Raw genomic sequence first — 16,455 nt, 5'->3', positions numbered from 1 at the left:
TGGATTTTTCCTTTGATGAGAATATAGTGGCCCTCCTTATCTTTTTTGATTAACTTGGGTTGAAAGTCTATTTTATTAGATATTAGGATGGCTACTCCAGCTTGTTTTCTGGAACCATTTGCTTGAAAAACATTTTTCCAGCCCTTTACTCTGAGGTAGTGTTTATCTTTGTTGCATAGGTGTGTTTCTTGGATGCAACAGAATGTTGGGTCCTGTTTCCGTAACCATTCTGTTAGCCTGTGTCTTTTTATTGGTGAGTTGAGTCCATTAATATTGATAGATAATATTGACCAATGCATGTTAGTTCCTTTTGTAATGGAGTCGATGATCTTACCTTGTTTCATTGCTTGTTTTCTTTTCATTTTTGTTGGGACATTATCTGTATGCCCTGTTTTCTTGGGTGAATTCGTTTTCGTTGGATTGGAGTTTTCCTTCTAGTATCTTCTGTAGGGTTGGTTTGCTGTATAGATATTGCGTAAATTTAGTTTTGTCATGGAATATTTTGTTTTCTCCATCTATGTTGATTGAAAGCTTTGCAGGGTATAGTAGTCTGGGTTGACATTTGTGATCTCTTAGAGTCTCCATGATGCTTGCCCAGGCCCTTCTGGCTTTCATAGTTTCTGATGAGAAGTCTGGTGTGATTCTGATAGGTCTACCTTCATATGTTACTTGGCCTTTTTCCCTTGCTGCTTTTAATATCTTTTCTTTGTTCTGTAGATTTAGTGTTTTGACTATGATGTGACGTGATGTGTTTCTTTTCTGGTCTAGTCTATTTGGTGTTCTGTAGGCCTCTTGTATATTTATGGACATCTCTTTCTTTAAGTTGGGAAAATTTTCTTCTATGATTTTTTTGAAAATATTTTCTGGACCTTGGAGCCTGGAGTCTTCTTTTTCATCAATTCCTATTATTCTTAGATTTTGTCTTTTCATAGCATCCTTGATTTCTTGGATATTTTGTGATTGGAATTTTTCTGATTTTACTTTTTCTTTGAGAGAAGTATCAATTTCTGCAAGTGTGTCTTCAGCTCCAGAGATTCTCTCTTCCATCTCTTGTATTCTGTTGGTGATGCTTACTTTTGTGGTTCCTGATCTTTTCTCCAAGTTCTCCAGCTCAAGAGTTTTCTCATTTTGTGTTTTCTTTATTGATTCTAATTCTGTTTTCATGCCTTGCACCATTTCTTTTATGTGTTTGAATTTGGATTCCTGTCTCTCTACGATGGACTCTATTTCTTTGTTCATTTCCTTTTTGTATGCCACTAATTTTTTCTCTACTTGTGCCTCTATTTGTTTGGCTATGTTTGCCTGTGTTTCTTTAAGGGTTTTGTCTATTTCTTCTTTCTTTACCTCCAATTGACTGGCCAACTCTTTGAAAGAATTGTTCATTTCCTCCTTATGAGCCTCAAATAATTGAGCAAGCATGGCTTTAAGGTCATTTTCCTGTGCTTCTGATGAATTGGAGTATCCATCGATTTTGGGGTTTGCTGGTGAAGTCATGATGTCCTGATTTATGTTGGAAGTGTTCTTTCGCCTACCCCTGGCCATTGGCTTATCTGAGACCTTCCCTGTTTGTTTTTGGATTCTGCCGATCAGACTGGTACTGTCTCTCTCTCGAGTCTGGAGAATTCTTCAGGAAGTTGAGAGAGGTCCCGTGTCCTTAGCGTATGCTGAGGACTAGCTGTACCTGTGGGAGGAAAGTACGCAGGCGCAAACAGAGGCAAATGCAAGCGTGCGTGCGTGTGTGTGTATATGTGTGTGTGTGTGTGTAAGTGGGTATGGGCGTGTGTCTCGAGGGACAGAGTGATGGCTAATGTTGAACCCTTGAGTGTGTGGGAGGGGCTCTGCAATGTATATGTCGCAGGCGCTAGTGATGATCGCAGCGCAATTTCTGGCATTAACTGCCTTAACTCCTCAATTAGACCCGCAGAGCAGGAACTTCAATGTTCCAAGTGCCCCTCTGTTTCCCAAAGTGGGTATATGGGTGGGAGGGGGTTCGATGCCTGGCTTCTGTTTTAGAAGAAGCCAGGATCAGTGGAGCTGCAGATTCTCAAGGGTGCACTCACTTACAGGCAGGACACTTGGCAGAGATAGGCGTATCTGGGCTGTCTGCTCTCTGGTTTGGCCCTGCTTCTTTGATGTGCTCTGCCAGTTCCGTGCTGCTGTCACTGCCAGGTTATGAGGTCTTGCTGCAGCTGGAGATTTCAGGGTGGTCACGTCAGTGGGAATCGGGGTAACCAGCCTTTCTGTTCTCTGGTTTGGCCCTGGTTAGTCTTAAACTGGAGGGCTGATGTGCCCCGCCAGCTCAGTGCTGCTCTGCCGCCAGGTTAGAAAGTCCCGCTGTAACTGGAGACTGGGTTGCTAGTGCAGATGCTTTCTGGGAAGTCCTGGGGTCTCTTTACTGTGCTCTCCAAGCTTTGGAGGCCCAGCGCCTGGTGTGTCTAGCTTGTATGGCGTTTCTGTCTGGTTTTGGTGAGTATATAGCGTATTCTCTGTCACTGTGGTATTGGGCGGGCCGTACTGTCAGTGATAGCGATCCTGCGGAGCTAGTATGGCGTCTAGCAGACTCGGGCCCTGGGAGGATGGTGCAGCTGCCGCGCGTGAATCTGGGGCTCTGAGACACAGTACTGCTGGCCTTTGCCGATAAAGGATTTGGGGCTCAGCCTCAGTGGCTGCAGGCCCCAGGCAGTTAGGTCTGCGCTGAGAAAGGCGAGTCAGCTGTGCCGAGGAGGAGGGAGGTCTGGGGGAGGGGAGTGCCGAGAGATCAAAGGATCGTTTCTCACCTTCCCCAAACAAGTCCCTGGGTGACCCGAGACCAAGGTTTTCACCTCCGGCGATGTTCCCTGTTGTTTAGAAAGTCTCTCCGTTGTTTCCCTGGCTTCAGAAGTTCTTCCACTCATCAACTCAGAACTTTTTCTCTTCCACAGCTTGGAAACTGTGTGTGCTAGTCGCCATCTTGGCTCCGCCCCCCCTATTTTTCTCAAAGTTTTAGTAGTGAGTGTCGTATGGCTTATTGTTGATATTTCCTAAAATTGTGTGTAAATCCCCAGGATAAAATCATGTTGCCTGAGATTAAGATAAGCTATATTTTAATTTTTAACATATTTTTCCTAACAATAGAATATTGATTAAGTTTTCTTTTTATTTAGAATGTGATATGTTCATTTGTTCCACATCAAATTGGTTTATTTAAAGTGAAGCAACTGATTGAGATTATCGGACCAGTGGCAGATGAAAACTTACGGTCTTTGTCAATGAAACCTTTTCATTATATACATTTAGAATTCAACAGTACTTGCAAAGCTTACACTAAAAAAGTTGGAGTGAAAATTAATCCTGGTATGTTATTGTATTTGTTTTACACAGCTCTGTTGTGATTATTGTTGTTAATATAAGATTATATGCATTAGACAGTGTCAAAACAGAGCTTTCTACCTTTATAAAGCTATCAAAGTCACCTAGAATACCTGTTCAAATACATATCATGGGCCAGCATTCTAGTATTATTAATTAGGTCTCTGTCTAATACTAAAGAGTTACATTTCTATCATATTTCCAGTAATTTTTTTTTTAATTTTCAGACAACTTATACAGATGCTAAAGCATTTTCATGGTTGCCATGCTATATTTTTTTTTCTATTTTTTTTCCTGAAGTTTGGTGTAAACTAGTTTTGACTACATCCAGTTTTTCTTGCTGCTGCAGTTTTATGCAGTCATATATAAGATTGTATTAGTTGAATCACGGAAACTTGATGATATACAGTTGTCTTTAATCTGTCTTTAACCTAAAAAGGAAAAAAAAAACAAACTTTCACTTTTATATAAGTCAAGTGAAAATAAATTTTCAAATTAGCATGGTTATTATTATATTTACAGCTTATTAACATTTAAATGTAATTTTGTTAAGTTGGTTTTATATAGGCACATGTATTAAATCATTTGTATTTTCACAATGGGTTTGAGAAGTTAGCATTTGTTAAAATCAACTGTCTTCATTAGTATTCTATTGGTCTATTGCCATGACCACAGCAACTCACACAAAAGCAAGCATTTAACTGGTTTGCTGAAAGTTTCAGCTGTTTAGTCTATTATTATTATTATTATTATTATTATTATTATTATTATTATTATTATTATTGAAAGCATGGCTGCATGCAGGCAGATATGGTGCTAGAGAAGGAGCTGAAAATTCTACATGTGGATTGGCAAACAGTAGGAAGAGAGTTACTGGGCCTGACTGGAACATTTGAAACCCCTAAGCCCATCCTGAGTAATACAAAAAGGCTACACCTACTCCAACAAAGTCATGCCTCCTAATCTCTGTCAAGTAGTGTTGCACCCTAATAACCTATCTATAAGTCTAATAGATAACCTAATAACCAAATCTATGAGCCTATGAGAGCTATTCTTACTCAAACCATCACATACATTATCTAGTGTATTAAATAACTATGTGCTTAGTTTTAGAAATGTACAATACAAAGTACTAAATACCGATATAATATTCAATTTTATTAAAGGTTTATCTCCATTGATTAGTAATCCCACAAGACAATTTGTGATCAGAGATTCAGAGAAAAAGGATTATCTTCCACCTGTAGCAGCAATGCTAAGGTCAGCCATGACGAACCTTCATAATCATCACCTAAATGATGAATCAGTGAAGAATGCACTGATTGCCTTTCCTAATGATAGAGCTGCAAGTATCAGGTCTGGAGATCACCATAAACATTTCAGGTAACATTTAATATAAATAAATTTATATTAAAATACATAGTATCCAGGATAATATGTAGAGATCTGCAAGATCCTGGTGTTAAAGAAGGAAAGAAACTGCTGTTGGCAGTAATCAGAATGAAATTATGTTCTTCTTTATGTATGTGGAGTAAAATGGCTGTTAAGCAAGGTAGTATTTGTTTTATTTAACTCTTTATACCCTTTATTGTTAATTTGTGAAAAAATACATGGCACATGTAGTAACTTCTAAAATATATTATGAATACCAATAGATAAATGATAGAAATGATTACTACTGGAATTAGACTCCAGAATAATAGTTATGTTCATTCAGTATGATTGTGAGTTTGAATTTATCTGAATAAAACAAATTAAATTGTAGGAAACCAATTAATGTTTATCATCACCCTGTTTTGTCATGTCATAGGCAGGTTATCTAGTAACTCTTCCCCATTTGACCTAAAACTTCTAGTTAAGTTGATACAGAGTGTTTAAAATTAAATTTTAATCCATTATAACCTCAAAGAAATTACTAATTTGCCAATGGTGAGTTAAAAATGATCAATACTTGATTTTTCTGACCTTTAACCCAGAAAAAATTTTAGTGTATTCAAGAGTAGAAGAGGGTTATATTCTGCCAACTTATATGTTAATAGTATACTACCTAAACTTAATATTCCTGTATTTTTTCTACTCATCTGTTTATGTTGGGGGGGGGTCATAAAAATCACTAAAACTTTAAAAATATTTTTACTATTTGTTCACTTTACATCACGGTTGCAGCCCCTTCCTTTCTCTCCTCCCAGTCCCACCCTCCCGCTCTCTTCCCTCTTTTCTCCCTCCCTTTCTCATCAGAAAAGGGGACCTCTTTCATATCAACACCTCTGGCACTTACAGTTACATCAGGAATAAGGGCATCTTCTTCCACTGAGGCTAGAAAAGGCAGCCCAGCTAGGGGCAGGTGGTCTGTAAATGGGAACAGAGCCCATGTCAGAGAACGCCCCACTCCACTTGCTAGGGGACCCACATGAAAGCCAAACTGCCCATCAGCTACATATATGTAGCAGGCCTTGGTACAATTCACACATGGTAGTTGGTTGGTGCTTCACTCTCTGTAAGCCTCCATGGGCCTAGGTTAGTTGACTATGTTGTTCTTGTGAAGTTCTTGTCCCTTCTGGGTCCTTGTATCCTTCCCCCAATTCTTCTACAAGAATCCCCGAGCTTGGTCTAATGTTTTGCTTTTCCTACAAATTTCACTCACATATCGCTTTCCTCAGTATTTGACTAGTACAATAAAAACAGAACTATAAAAACAATTCTGACATTTAAAATAATTATATATCATGAAAAGTTAGTTTTACGTTTTCTTTTGGCTCATAACATACCCTGCAATACCCTGACTATATGGCTTTTGGAAAAATTTCAACTCAAAACCCATATGCTTATACAGAGTTATAATGTTTTAGTTAATTTTAAAAATTTGATTATAAATCTATCAATTATATCATAAACATTAACTCAATTAAAAATAAACTTAGAATTTTGCAATTATTTAATAGCTGTATTTATTTCTGTCCTTGAAAAGTTGAGTCCAATAGCCAGTAGGGAACTTTAGCTATAAAGAGAACTGTTTTTGAATAACTGAACATTTCCCTTCCTTTAATATCACTCTGTAAAACTTTTACCACATTTAAATTTGTCATCATGTAACAATGAAGAATTATGGGAAACATGGAGATTTCTAAATTAATATATGATTAATTTTTCTTATATACATATGTATATATGTAAATTTTCTTATATACATATATAAATTCATTATTGAGAAAATCTTTCAATATTTGATAAAATTTGTGGATGATAGAGATAGATGAAGGTCAGAAGCTATGAATAATCGCCCTGTAGTTTACTGGAAATTTGTTACTGTTAAAAAGGAGGAATAACATGCCAGTTGAGTGAATGTCATAAAAAGTAATAAAGATCTCATGAATTTTTTCTATCAACTTATTATTGATGGATATTTCATAAACTCTAAAGTTTAAGGAACTCATTATTAGAACAACAACCACAACAAAATTTCTCTTCCCGTGGTTCCTGAAAAGTGGCCAAGAGGAAATTACCCTTTGGAATTATATTTTTTAGAAGAGAGAGCTTGGTGACCATTGGCAGGAAGGATCTGGACTAGGAATGAGAAAGTGTTAGAAGAGGCAGCTACTTGTATGCTGAGACAGTTTCTTAATAGGATAGACAGACACATCAGTTCCACAGAGGAAATAATATTTTTCCCTTTCAGAGATGTTTCAGGGTTTAGAAAAGTTTCATATCTTGTTAGTTTTGCTGGCCTAACCTCAGCCTTGGCATTGGGGAAAGCACTTCAGTATCACCATAAACCTATTTTGCCTAGTCCACTGATAAGGGAAGCCCTCCTCTCCTACTGTCTAACTCTAGTCTATCAAGTCTCATCAGGACTGCCTGGACCCTCTTCCTCTGTGGGCTGGTTAGGTGGTTCCCACAGGGACATGTGATCAAATAACAGGCAACTGAGCTCATGTCAGAGACTGCCTTTGCTCCCCTTACTAGGTATCCATGTGGAGACTGAACTGCTTATGGGCTACATCTGAGCAAGGGTTCTAGGTCCTCTCCATGCATGGTCCTTGTTTGATGCATCAGTCTCTGCAGTCCCACCTGGGCCCATATTTTTGGCTTTGTTGGTCTCCTTGTGTAGCTCCTGACCCATCCTAGTATCTCCCTGTTCCTCTTAGGGGAGGGTGATGTGGTGAAAGACAGAAGGAGGGTTGGACCAGAAGAAGATTAAGAAAGGGGTTACAACTAGGATACAGAGTGAATACATTGTAATAATAATAATAAAAATAATAATAGAAAATAAAAAAAAACAAACAAAAACAACAAAAACAGCAACAAAACAACCCTATTTTGCAACTAAATGAAAAAGGTGAGATGTAGCCTATGGCAGTTCAGTATCCAAGTGGGTATCCTAGCCAATACCCTACGTAAGGGGAACAGGAACTGTCTCTGTCATGAATTCAGTCGCTAGCTCTTTGACCACCTCCCCTGGATGGGGGAGCAACCTTGCCAGATCACAGAGGAGGACAATGTAGCCAGTTCAGATGATCTAGGATAAGATGGAAGGGGAGGAGGACCTCCCCCATCTGTCGATTTGAGACAGGCATAGGAGGAGATGAGGGAGGAAGGGTGGAATTGGGAGGGAATGAGGGAGGTGCTACAGCTGGGATACAAAGTAAATAACCTGTAATTAATATAAAAAATAAAAAATGTAAAAAAAATTAAAATTAAAATTTAAAAAAAAGATCCCTTAGTAGTAATCTTTCTCAAAGAGCCACAGGGCTTTTTTATGATTCTTATTTTTGGAAGAAGGAGTGCACATAGAAGGTAAATAATCTAACAATAGTATGTGTAGCATGACATCTTTTTTTTATCTTGTAGGACGATTTTCACAAAGATGCCAAGGTATGATTATGTGGATCCTGATTTTGAATACACTGATTTGGAAAAACTGGAAAGAAAAATACATCAAGATTACTATGCAGACTATATTCGAAATTTAAGAAATGCACGCCTAAAGAAAGAAGCAAAGAGGTAAGATAGTTCCTCAAATAATGTGCCTAAAGGTAAGATTTGGTTTTCTTCTTAAATTGATTATTTGAGTTATGTAAATTTGTGGAGTACAGCATAATGATTAAATATAATGATCAAATCAGGGTATTTGTCATTGTCATCATAAACAGTTTTATAACTTTTGATCAATGCAATAATTGAATATATTTATGAAGTATAATGGAACATGTATACAATGAATTTGGATCAAATCAGTGTAACAAATGCTTGTTTAATTTCCTTGTCATTACCTTGTTTTTCTAAATTTGATTTCCTCCATCCTAGTGGTTGTATGTTACCTGTAATAATGTTTTTTAATAAAAAGATGTGCATTTCTCCACATCTTTTTAGCATTTGTTGTAGTTTTTCATTTTAATAATAGCTATTTTAATGACTTGAAGTGATAATCTCAGTGATATTTTGATTTTTTGTTTTCCTATTGCCTGAAGACACTGATTAGTCTAAAGTAAATTTTGTGGTCTTTCTTTAAGAAATATCTATTCATTTAAGTTGTTTACAGTTTAGTTTGCTTATTGAGAGACTGTTATTGAAATTTTTAGTTATGTGTGCATTCTGCATAAATCTATTTTCAAATGAATAATTTGCATATTTTACCCATTGCAGATTGTTTCTACTTTTTATTCATTCCTTTGCTTTCCAGAAGCTTCTTTGCTTAATAAAGTCTGATTTGTGTTTTGAGTATTATTTATCAAAAAGGAAATCTAAGTATCTGTTTTTGTCTTAAGTTTATATCCAATGTTTATCTTATGATGTTTATTTTATTGTATAGACTATTATGATACAAATTTTAATCTTGTTAATATCAGATTTCTTTATGCCTTGTATTTGTTTTAATTTTGAGTTTTAGTAGCATTTCAACATGTTAAAAGCAAAACATATAGTTACTTTAGGTGCAGTAACTTTTGCTAACTTTTTGTTGGGAGTTGTCTTAGGTAAGTGGCAGATCCAAGGCAAGGATTCACTAAAAGCATATTCCCAAGAAAAAGATTTGGAGGACATAGGCATCAGAGTACATACATCTGGAGAAGAATTGATGTATTTCAAATAAATTTTGTACTCAACCCAATATCACCGGCCAGCAGTGACACCTGAATACCACCTGAGAGAGGGGTGGGGAAAGAGAGACAGAGTGACACAGAGAAGGACACCAAGTCTACATGCTGATCAAAGTGTTGATTTAATGGACGTCAGGTTAACACTGAAGTAGGCAAAAAAGTACAAGCAGTTTCTCACACAGGCAATTTTACTTAGCCAAAACATAAGAGGGCTTACTTAAAGTTACATAGAACCTACTGTCTGGTTACCATGGTTACATGGAATTTATGGTCTAGTTCTCAGGGCTGGATCCCTCTGCTGCCAAGGTCAAAGTCTTAGCCTCCAAGCTTTAGATAGGAATCAGGACCAAGAGGCCCGATTTCCTTTTGGAGATGCACACGCCAATTTGTCAATAACTCCAAATAGACTGCCACAACCCAATGCCAAGATTTTTGAGCATAAATGACATAAATCATTATTTCTATCTTGAACTAAAGAGACTTTCACTTTGATCCAAATCTCTCAGTGATTATAGTCTGTCTTTTGAGTGTGACAAAGGAATAGGGGTAGCTATAACTTCCTCTATGAGGTGTTTACGAAGAGTAGAGGCTACTTACTGGAGGAAAACATCCTGCAGATTAATATTCCAATTCAGTTAAATAGATACGGATAAGTCTAGAACAGTGTTCCTCACAGAGGATATTTGCACTTACTACTGTATTTTATGAACAAGTTTTCCTCAGTTACTCATCATTATCATTATCATCATCATCAAGAACAAGAACATCAATATTATATTTATTTTTATAGGGAACTCAAATTTCCCCTTAACAAAGAATATATAGACATGCAGCCATCATCTAGTTTAAGGTCACCATCACCATCTCAATCAGTAACAAAAGAGGAGATACCTTCATCTTTAAAAGCTTCTTCTCTCAGAGCTAAGAGATTGCTAAGCACCAAGAAAATGGAATGCAGGGAGACAGAATGTCTGGAGAGAACGGTATGTGCATTTTATTTTCAATTTTGTTGTTATGTCATGAGAATTCTAAAAATGACTTTTACTAATATGGAATGATTAATTTGGAAAAACAGATCACTAGAAGACTTAAATCAAAGCCAACCATTCACCGTGAAAAACATGACTGCAGCAAAGTTTTGACACCAAAGCAAATTCATCAAGTAATTGTTGGTAAGGTTATGCATAATTCTACCACATGTATGTGTATGTGTGCTGATTTTCTTTTATTTTTTTATACAATATATTTGATCACTACCCACTCAATCCACTACCCAATACCCACTCAATCCAGATTCTACTCACATCTCTATCCACCAATTTTAAATTATATTCTCACCCATTCTCAAAAGCAGATTTCATTAAGATGGTAGAATTGAAAGACCACGGTTCATTTTACCACACAACAGGAATTATGCACCTGTTCTTGGATAGATGTGTCATTGTGAGAGCTTTTGCCTCAGTTCCTAAGTTGTGAAACCCTACTAGAACTAAAGACACATGAGGATTAATTTTAGATGATAGGTCTGTGCTCAGGTGACAGGGCAACTGATTATAGTCCTAGATTTAAACCATGAAAGATTGCTTTAGCAGCAACCCCAATCCTGTTTTAGACTTATAGTTATCATCAAGATCGACTGTACAACATGGTAGCTATAATTAAAAAGATAATGCATACATGAATATTGCCGAGAGTAGATATTTTAATTTTTTTTTTACTGACAGCTGAAAAGTACACTAGCTATCCCATATGTTAATTACCACTATTTACTATTTCACAATGTAGATATAGGTAAAACATGCTACCATAGGATAAAATATGTAATGAAAAAATGTGATATATTGATAAAATATAGTATAATAAAAGTTTAAATAGATATTTTGATATTTGCTGCTAAATGAATCCATATGAAGGACACTGAAATAAATCAAGCAGACCAGTATGAATTCCACATTACCTTGTTTTTATCTGGAATTAAAAGAAGCACTTGAACTATAAAAGCAAAAAAATAAACTAGTTGTTACCAGGATTTGTATGAGATAGAGGACAAAACAAGGATGTTGGTCACAGGATACAAAGCTTAATTTAGTGTAAGTTCTAGAAAGCTACTGTAAGAGTTTAGCACTGTGACTACATTTAATAACAAAGTTTTATGTAATTGAAAATCGGTAGTGATACAAATGTATGTCCTGTGTGAAGTGACAGAATTTTTTTAATTAATGTATTTTTTCTTGATTACAGTTTATTATTTTTGTATCCCAGCTATAGCAACCTTCTTTATTCCCTCCCTACCCTACCTTAACTTCTTCATCTCCTACCATGTCCCTCTCTAAGCCCACTAATAGGAGAGGTCCTCCTCTCATTTCCTCTAACCTTAGCATATCAAAACAGCAACAGCATTTGCTCTAAGATCAACAATCAATAAATGGGACCTCGTGAAACTGAAAAGCTTCTGTAAAGCAAAAGACACTGTCATCAGAACAAAACGACAGACTACAGATTGGGAAAGGATCTTCACTTACCCTATATCTGACACAGGGCTAATATCCGGAATATGTGAAGGACACAAGGAATTTAAAAAAAAGCAACAAATCAAGTAACCCAATTAAAAATGGGGTACAGAGCTAAACAGAAAATTCTCAATAGAAGAATATAGAATGGCAGAAAATCGAAGAAATGTTCAGTGTTCTTAGTCATCAGGGAAATGCAAATCAAAACTACCCTGAGATTTTACCTTAACCATCAGAATGGCTAAGATCAAAAACTCAAGTGACAATACATGCTGGACAGGTTGTGGAGAAAGGGGAACCCTCCTCAATTGCTGGTGGGAATGTAAATTTGTACAACCACTTTGGAAATCAATCTGGAGCTTTTTCAGACAGTTAGAAATAGTGATTCCTCAAGATCCAGGTATACCACTCCTAGGCATTTTTCCAAACATGCCAAAGTATACAACGAGGTGACAGAAATTGCGATTAGATGTTTTTAATCCTACCACAATACAATTATATATGTGAAAATATGCTGCTTATTGTAATCTGGTATAAACTTTGTCAGTTTTGTCTTTAAAAAGCTGGGTGTATAGATCAAAAAGCAGATCTTTTGTAGATATGTATATAGATCTTATGTATATATGAAAATATCCTTTGGAAAAGTAAAATGTTTCACTTTTAAAATTTTGTATTTATTATTTACTACAATGTATACATTTTGTATCCTGGCTGTGGCCCCATCCCTGTCTCCTCCCAATGCCACTCTGCCACCCTCTTTCCCTCTTCTCCCACTATGCCCTTCCTCTAGTCCACTAATAGGGGAGGTCCTCCTCCCCTTCTATCTGACCCAGGCTCATCAGGTTGCATCAAGGCTGGCTGCATCATCTTCCTCTGTGGCCTGGCATGGCTGAAAGTCCCAGCAGGAGGTGATCAAAGAACCCCCCTTCCACTGAGTTAGTGTCAGAGGCGCCCCTCTACTCCTTACTAGGGAACCCACTTGGAAACTGAGCTACCAATGGGCTTTCTTTGAACAAGGGTTTTAGGTCCTCTCCATGCATGGTCCTTAGTTGGAGTATTCATATCTGCGGGACTACCTGGGTCTACTATTTTGACTTCGTTTTTCTCCTTGTGGAGTTCCTGTCCCCTTCATGTCATTTTATCTCCCTCTTAATCCATAAAGATTTCAGCACTCTGCCCAAAGTTTTGCTATGAGTATAAGTAACTGTTTTGATACCCTGGTGGTTAGAGTCCTTCAGAGGTCCTCTGAAAGAGGAACACCACTGTCTTGTTCCTTGTTTTCTCCTACTTCAGATATGTGTCCTGTTTGCCCTTCTGATTAAGGATTAAGCATCTTGTGTAGGATCCTCCTTGCTATTTAACTTCTTTAGGACTATAGATTTTAGTATATTTATCCTATATTGTATGGCTAATATCCCATTATAAGTGAATGTATATGACATGTGTAATTTTCTGCTTCTGTGTATCTTCACTCACGATGATCTTTCCTAGTTCCCACCATTCACCTGCAAATTTCATGATTTCCTTGTTTTTAATTGCTGAGTAGTATTCCACTGTGTAAATATACCACACTTTCTGTATCCATTCCTCCATTGAGGGACATCTATGTTGTTTCCAGATTCTGGCTGTTACAAATGAAGCTGCTATGAACATAGTTGAGCAAATGTCCTTATTGAAAGATCATGCATATTTTGGGTATATGCCTAGGAGTGGTATACCTGGATCTTGAGGTTGCATTATTCCTAATTGTCTGAGAAAGCACAAGATTGATTTGCAAAGTGGTTGTACAAGTTTACATTCCCACCAGCAATGGAAGAGAGTTCCTATATCTCCACATCCTCTCCACCATGCATCATCCATTGAGTTTTGGAACTTTGCAATTCTAAAGGATGTGAGGTGAAATCTCAGACTGGTTTTGATTTACACTTCCCAAATGAATAGGGACATTGAACATTTCTTTGTTTCTCTCCAATTCGGTATTCCTCTGTTGATAATTCTGTGCCCAGATTTTTTGGTTCTGTTGCTCTCCTGGTGGAGCTCCTGTGCATTCCAAGCCTTTCTCTCTCCTTTTTCTTTCATAAGATTCTTTGCACTCTGCCCAAAGTGTGGCTATAAGTCTCAGCATCTGCTTTATATCCTGCAGGAGGTAGAGTCATTCAGAGGCTTTCTGTGGTGAGCGCCTGTCCTATACCCTGTTTTCTCTCTCTTCTGATGTCTGTCTCATTTTCTTTCTGAGTAAGGATTTATCATCTTAACCAGGGTCTTCCCTCTTGCTTAGCTTCTTCATTTATACAGATTTTGGTATGATTATCCTATATTATATGACTAATATCCACTTTTAAGTGAGTATATACCCTGTGTGTCTTTCTGCTTCTGGGATACCTTCTGGGATCTTTCCTAGCTCCCCCATTTCCCTGAAAATGTCATGATTCCCATGTTTTTAATTGCTGAGTAATATTCCTTTGTGTAAATGTACAACAATTTCTGTATATAATTCCTCCTTTGAAGGACATCTGGGTTATTTTCAGATTTTGGCTATTATGAATAAACCTGCTACAAACATGGTTGAGCAAATGTCCTTGTTGTATGCTTGAGCATAATTTGGATAAATGTGTATAAGTGGTTTAGCTGGATCTTGAGATAGCACTATTTTTAATTGTCTGAGAAAGTACCAGATTGATTTCCAAAGTGGTTGTAGAACTTACTTTCCCACCAGCAATGGAGGAGGGTTCCTCTTTCTGCACATCCTCTCTAGCCTGTACTGTCACTTGAATTTTTGATCTTAGCCATTCCTATAGGTATAAGGTGCAATCTCAGGGTAGTTTTGATTTGTATTTCCTTGATGACTAGAATATTGAGCATTTCTTCAAGTATTTCTCTGCAGTCCAATATTCCTCTCTTGTGGAGTCTCTGTTTAGCTCTGTACCCCAGTTTTTAAATTGGATTACTTGATTTGTTGCTTTTTTACTTCTTGATTTCTTTATAAATTCTGGATAGTGGACTTCTGTCAGATATAGGTTTGGTGAAGATCCTTTCCCAGTCTGTAGGCTGTCGTTTTGTTCTGATGACAGTGTCCTTTGCTTTACAGAAGATTTTCAGTTTCATGGGATCCCATTTATTGATTGCTGAACTTAGAGCTTGTGCTGTCAGTGTTCTGCTCAGGAAGTTGTCTCCTGTGCCAATGAGTTCATTGCTCCTTCCCTGTTTTTCTTTTAACAGATTTAGAATGATGGCTTTATGTTGAGGTCTTTGATCCACTTGGACTTTAATTTTTTGCAGGGTGATAAATATGGATTTATTTGAATTTTTCTACCTGTAAACATCCAGTTAAACCAGCACCATTTGTTGAAGATTTTGTCCCCCTCCCCCATTTTATGGTTTTGGCTTCTTTGTCAAAATCAAGTATCCGTATGTGTGTGAGTTTATTTCTGGGTCATTGTTAGATTCCAATAATCAGCCATTATGTTTCTGTGACAGTACCCTGAAGGTTTTATTACTCTTGCTCTATAGTACAGCTTGAGATCAGAGATGGAGATACCTCCAAAGGATCTCTTATTGTTCAGTATTATTTTAGCAAGTCTGTATTTTTTTTGTTTGTTTTTCTGTATGAAATTGAGAATTGTTCTTTCAAGGTCTGTAAAGAATTGTGTTGGTATTTTGATGGAAACAGCATTGAATCTGTAGATTGCTTTTGGCAGGATGGCTATTTTCAGAATGTTAATCTTACTGATCCATGAGCATGGGAGATCTTTCCATCTTCTGATATCTTCTTTAATTTCTTTCTTCAGAGACTTAAAGTTTTTTCAAGCAGGTCTTTCACTTGCTTTGTCAGAGTCACACCAAGGTGCTTTATGTTATTAGAGGCTGTTGTGAAGGGTGTAGTTTCCCTAATTTCTTTCTCAGCCCTTTTGTCTTTTGTATACAGGAGGGCTACTGATTTTTTTTTGAGTTATTTTTTGTATCCAGCCACTTTGCTGAAGGTGTTTATCAGCTGAAGGAGATCTCTGGTTGAATTTTTAGGGTCACTCATGTATACTATCATATCATCTGTGAATAGTGAAACTTTGACCTCTTCTGTTCCAATTTGTATTCCCTTGATCTCCTTTAGTTGTATTATTGCTCTAGCTAGGACTTCAAGTACTAAATTGAAGAGATATGGAGAGAGTGGGCAGCTTTGCCTTGTCCATGATTTCAAAGGGCTTGGTTTAAGCTTCTCTCCACTTAGTTTGATGTTGACTATAGGCTTGGTGTATATTGTCTTTACAATGTTTAAGTATGTGCTTTGTATCTCTGATGTCTTCAAGATCTTAAACATGAATGGGTGTTGGATTTTGTCAAATGCTTTTTCAGTAGCTGAGCAGATGATCCTTTGGGTTTTCTCCTTCAGTTTGTTCATATGGTGTTTTTCATTGGTCAGTTTTCATATACTGAACTACTCCTGAATACCTAGGATGAAGCCTATTTGGTCATGGTGGATGATATCTTTTCTGTGTTCTTGGATT

At 37.0% G+C, this 16,455-nt stretch overlaps 1 protein-coding gene across 1 annotated transcript in view; it reads left to right on the top strand.

Moving 5' to 3' along the window:
• Nucleotides 1–16,455, top strand: part of LOC129677283 (cilia and flagella-associated protein 47-like) — a 603,052-nt gene that overhangs the window by 43,844 nt on the left and 542,753 nt on the right. The window contains 5 exon segments of the mRNA XM_055607932.1: nucleotides 3,144–3,333; nucleotides 4,515–4,731; nucleotides 8,197–8,349; nucleotides 10,234–10,426; nucleotides 10,519–10,615. Coding sequence (XP_055463907.1) covers nucleotides 3,144–3,333; nucleotides 4,515–4,731; nucleotides 8,197–8,349; nucleotides 10,234–10,426; nucleotides 10,519–10,615 — 850 coding nt within the window.

This window comes from Psammomys obesus, unplaced genomic scaffold (assembly GCF_907164565.1).
Source record: "Psammomys obesus unplaced genomic scaffold, mPsaObe1.curated_primary_1811, whole genome shotgun sequence".
NCBI lineage: Eukaryota > Metazoa > Chordata > Mammalia > Rodentia > Muridae > Psammomys > Psammomys obesus.
The sequence above is the reverse complement of the archived record's forward strand: the minus strand, read 5'-3'. Positions and strand labels throughout refer to the sequence as shown.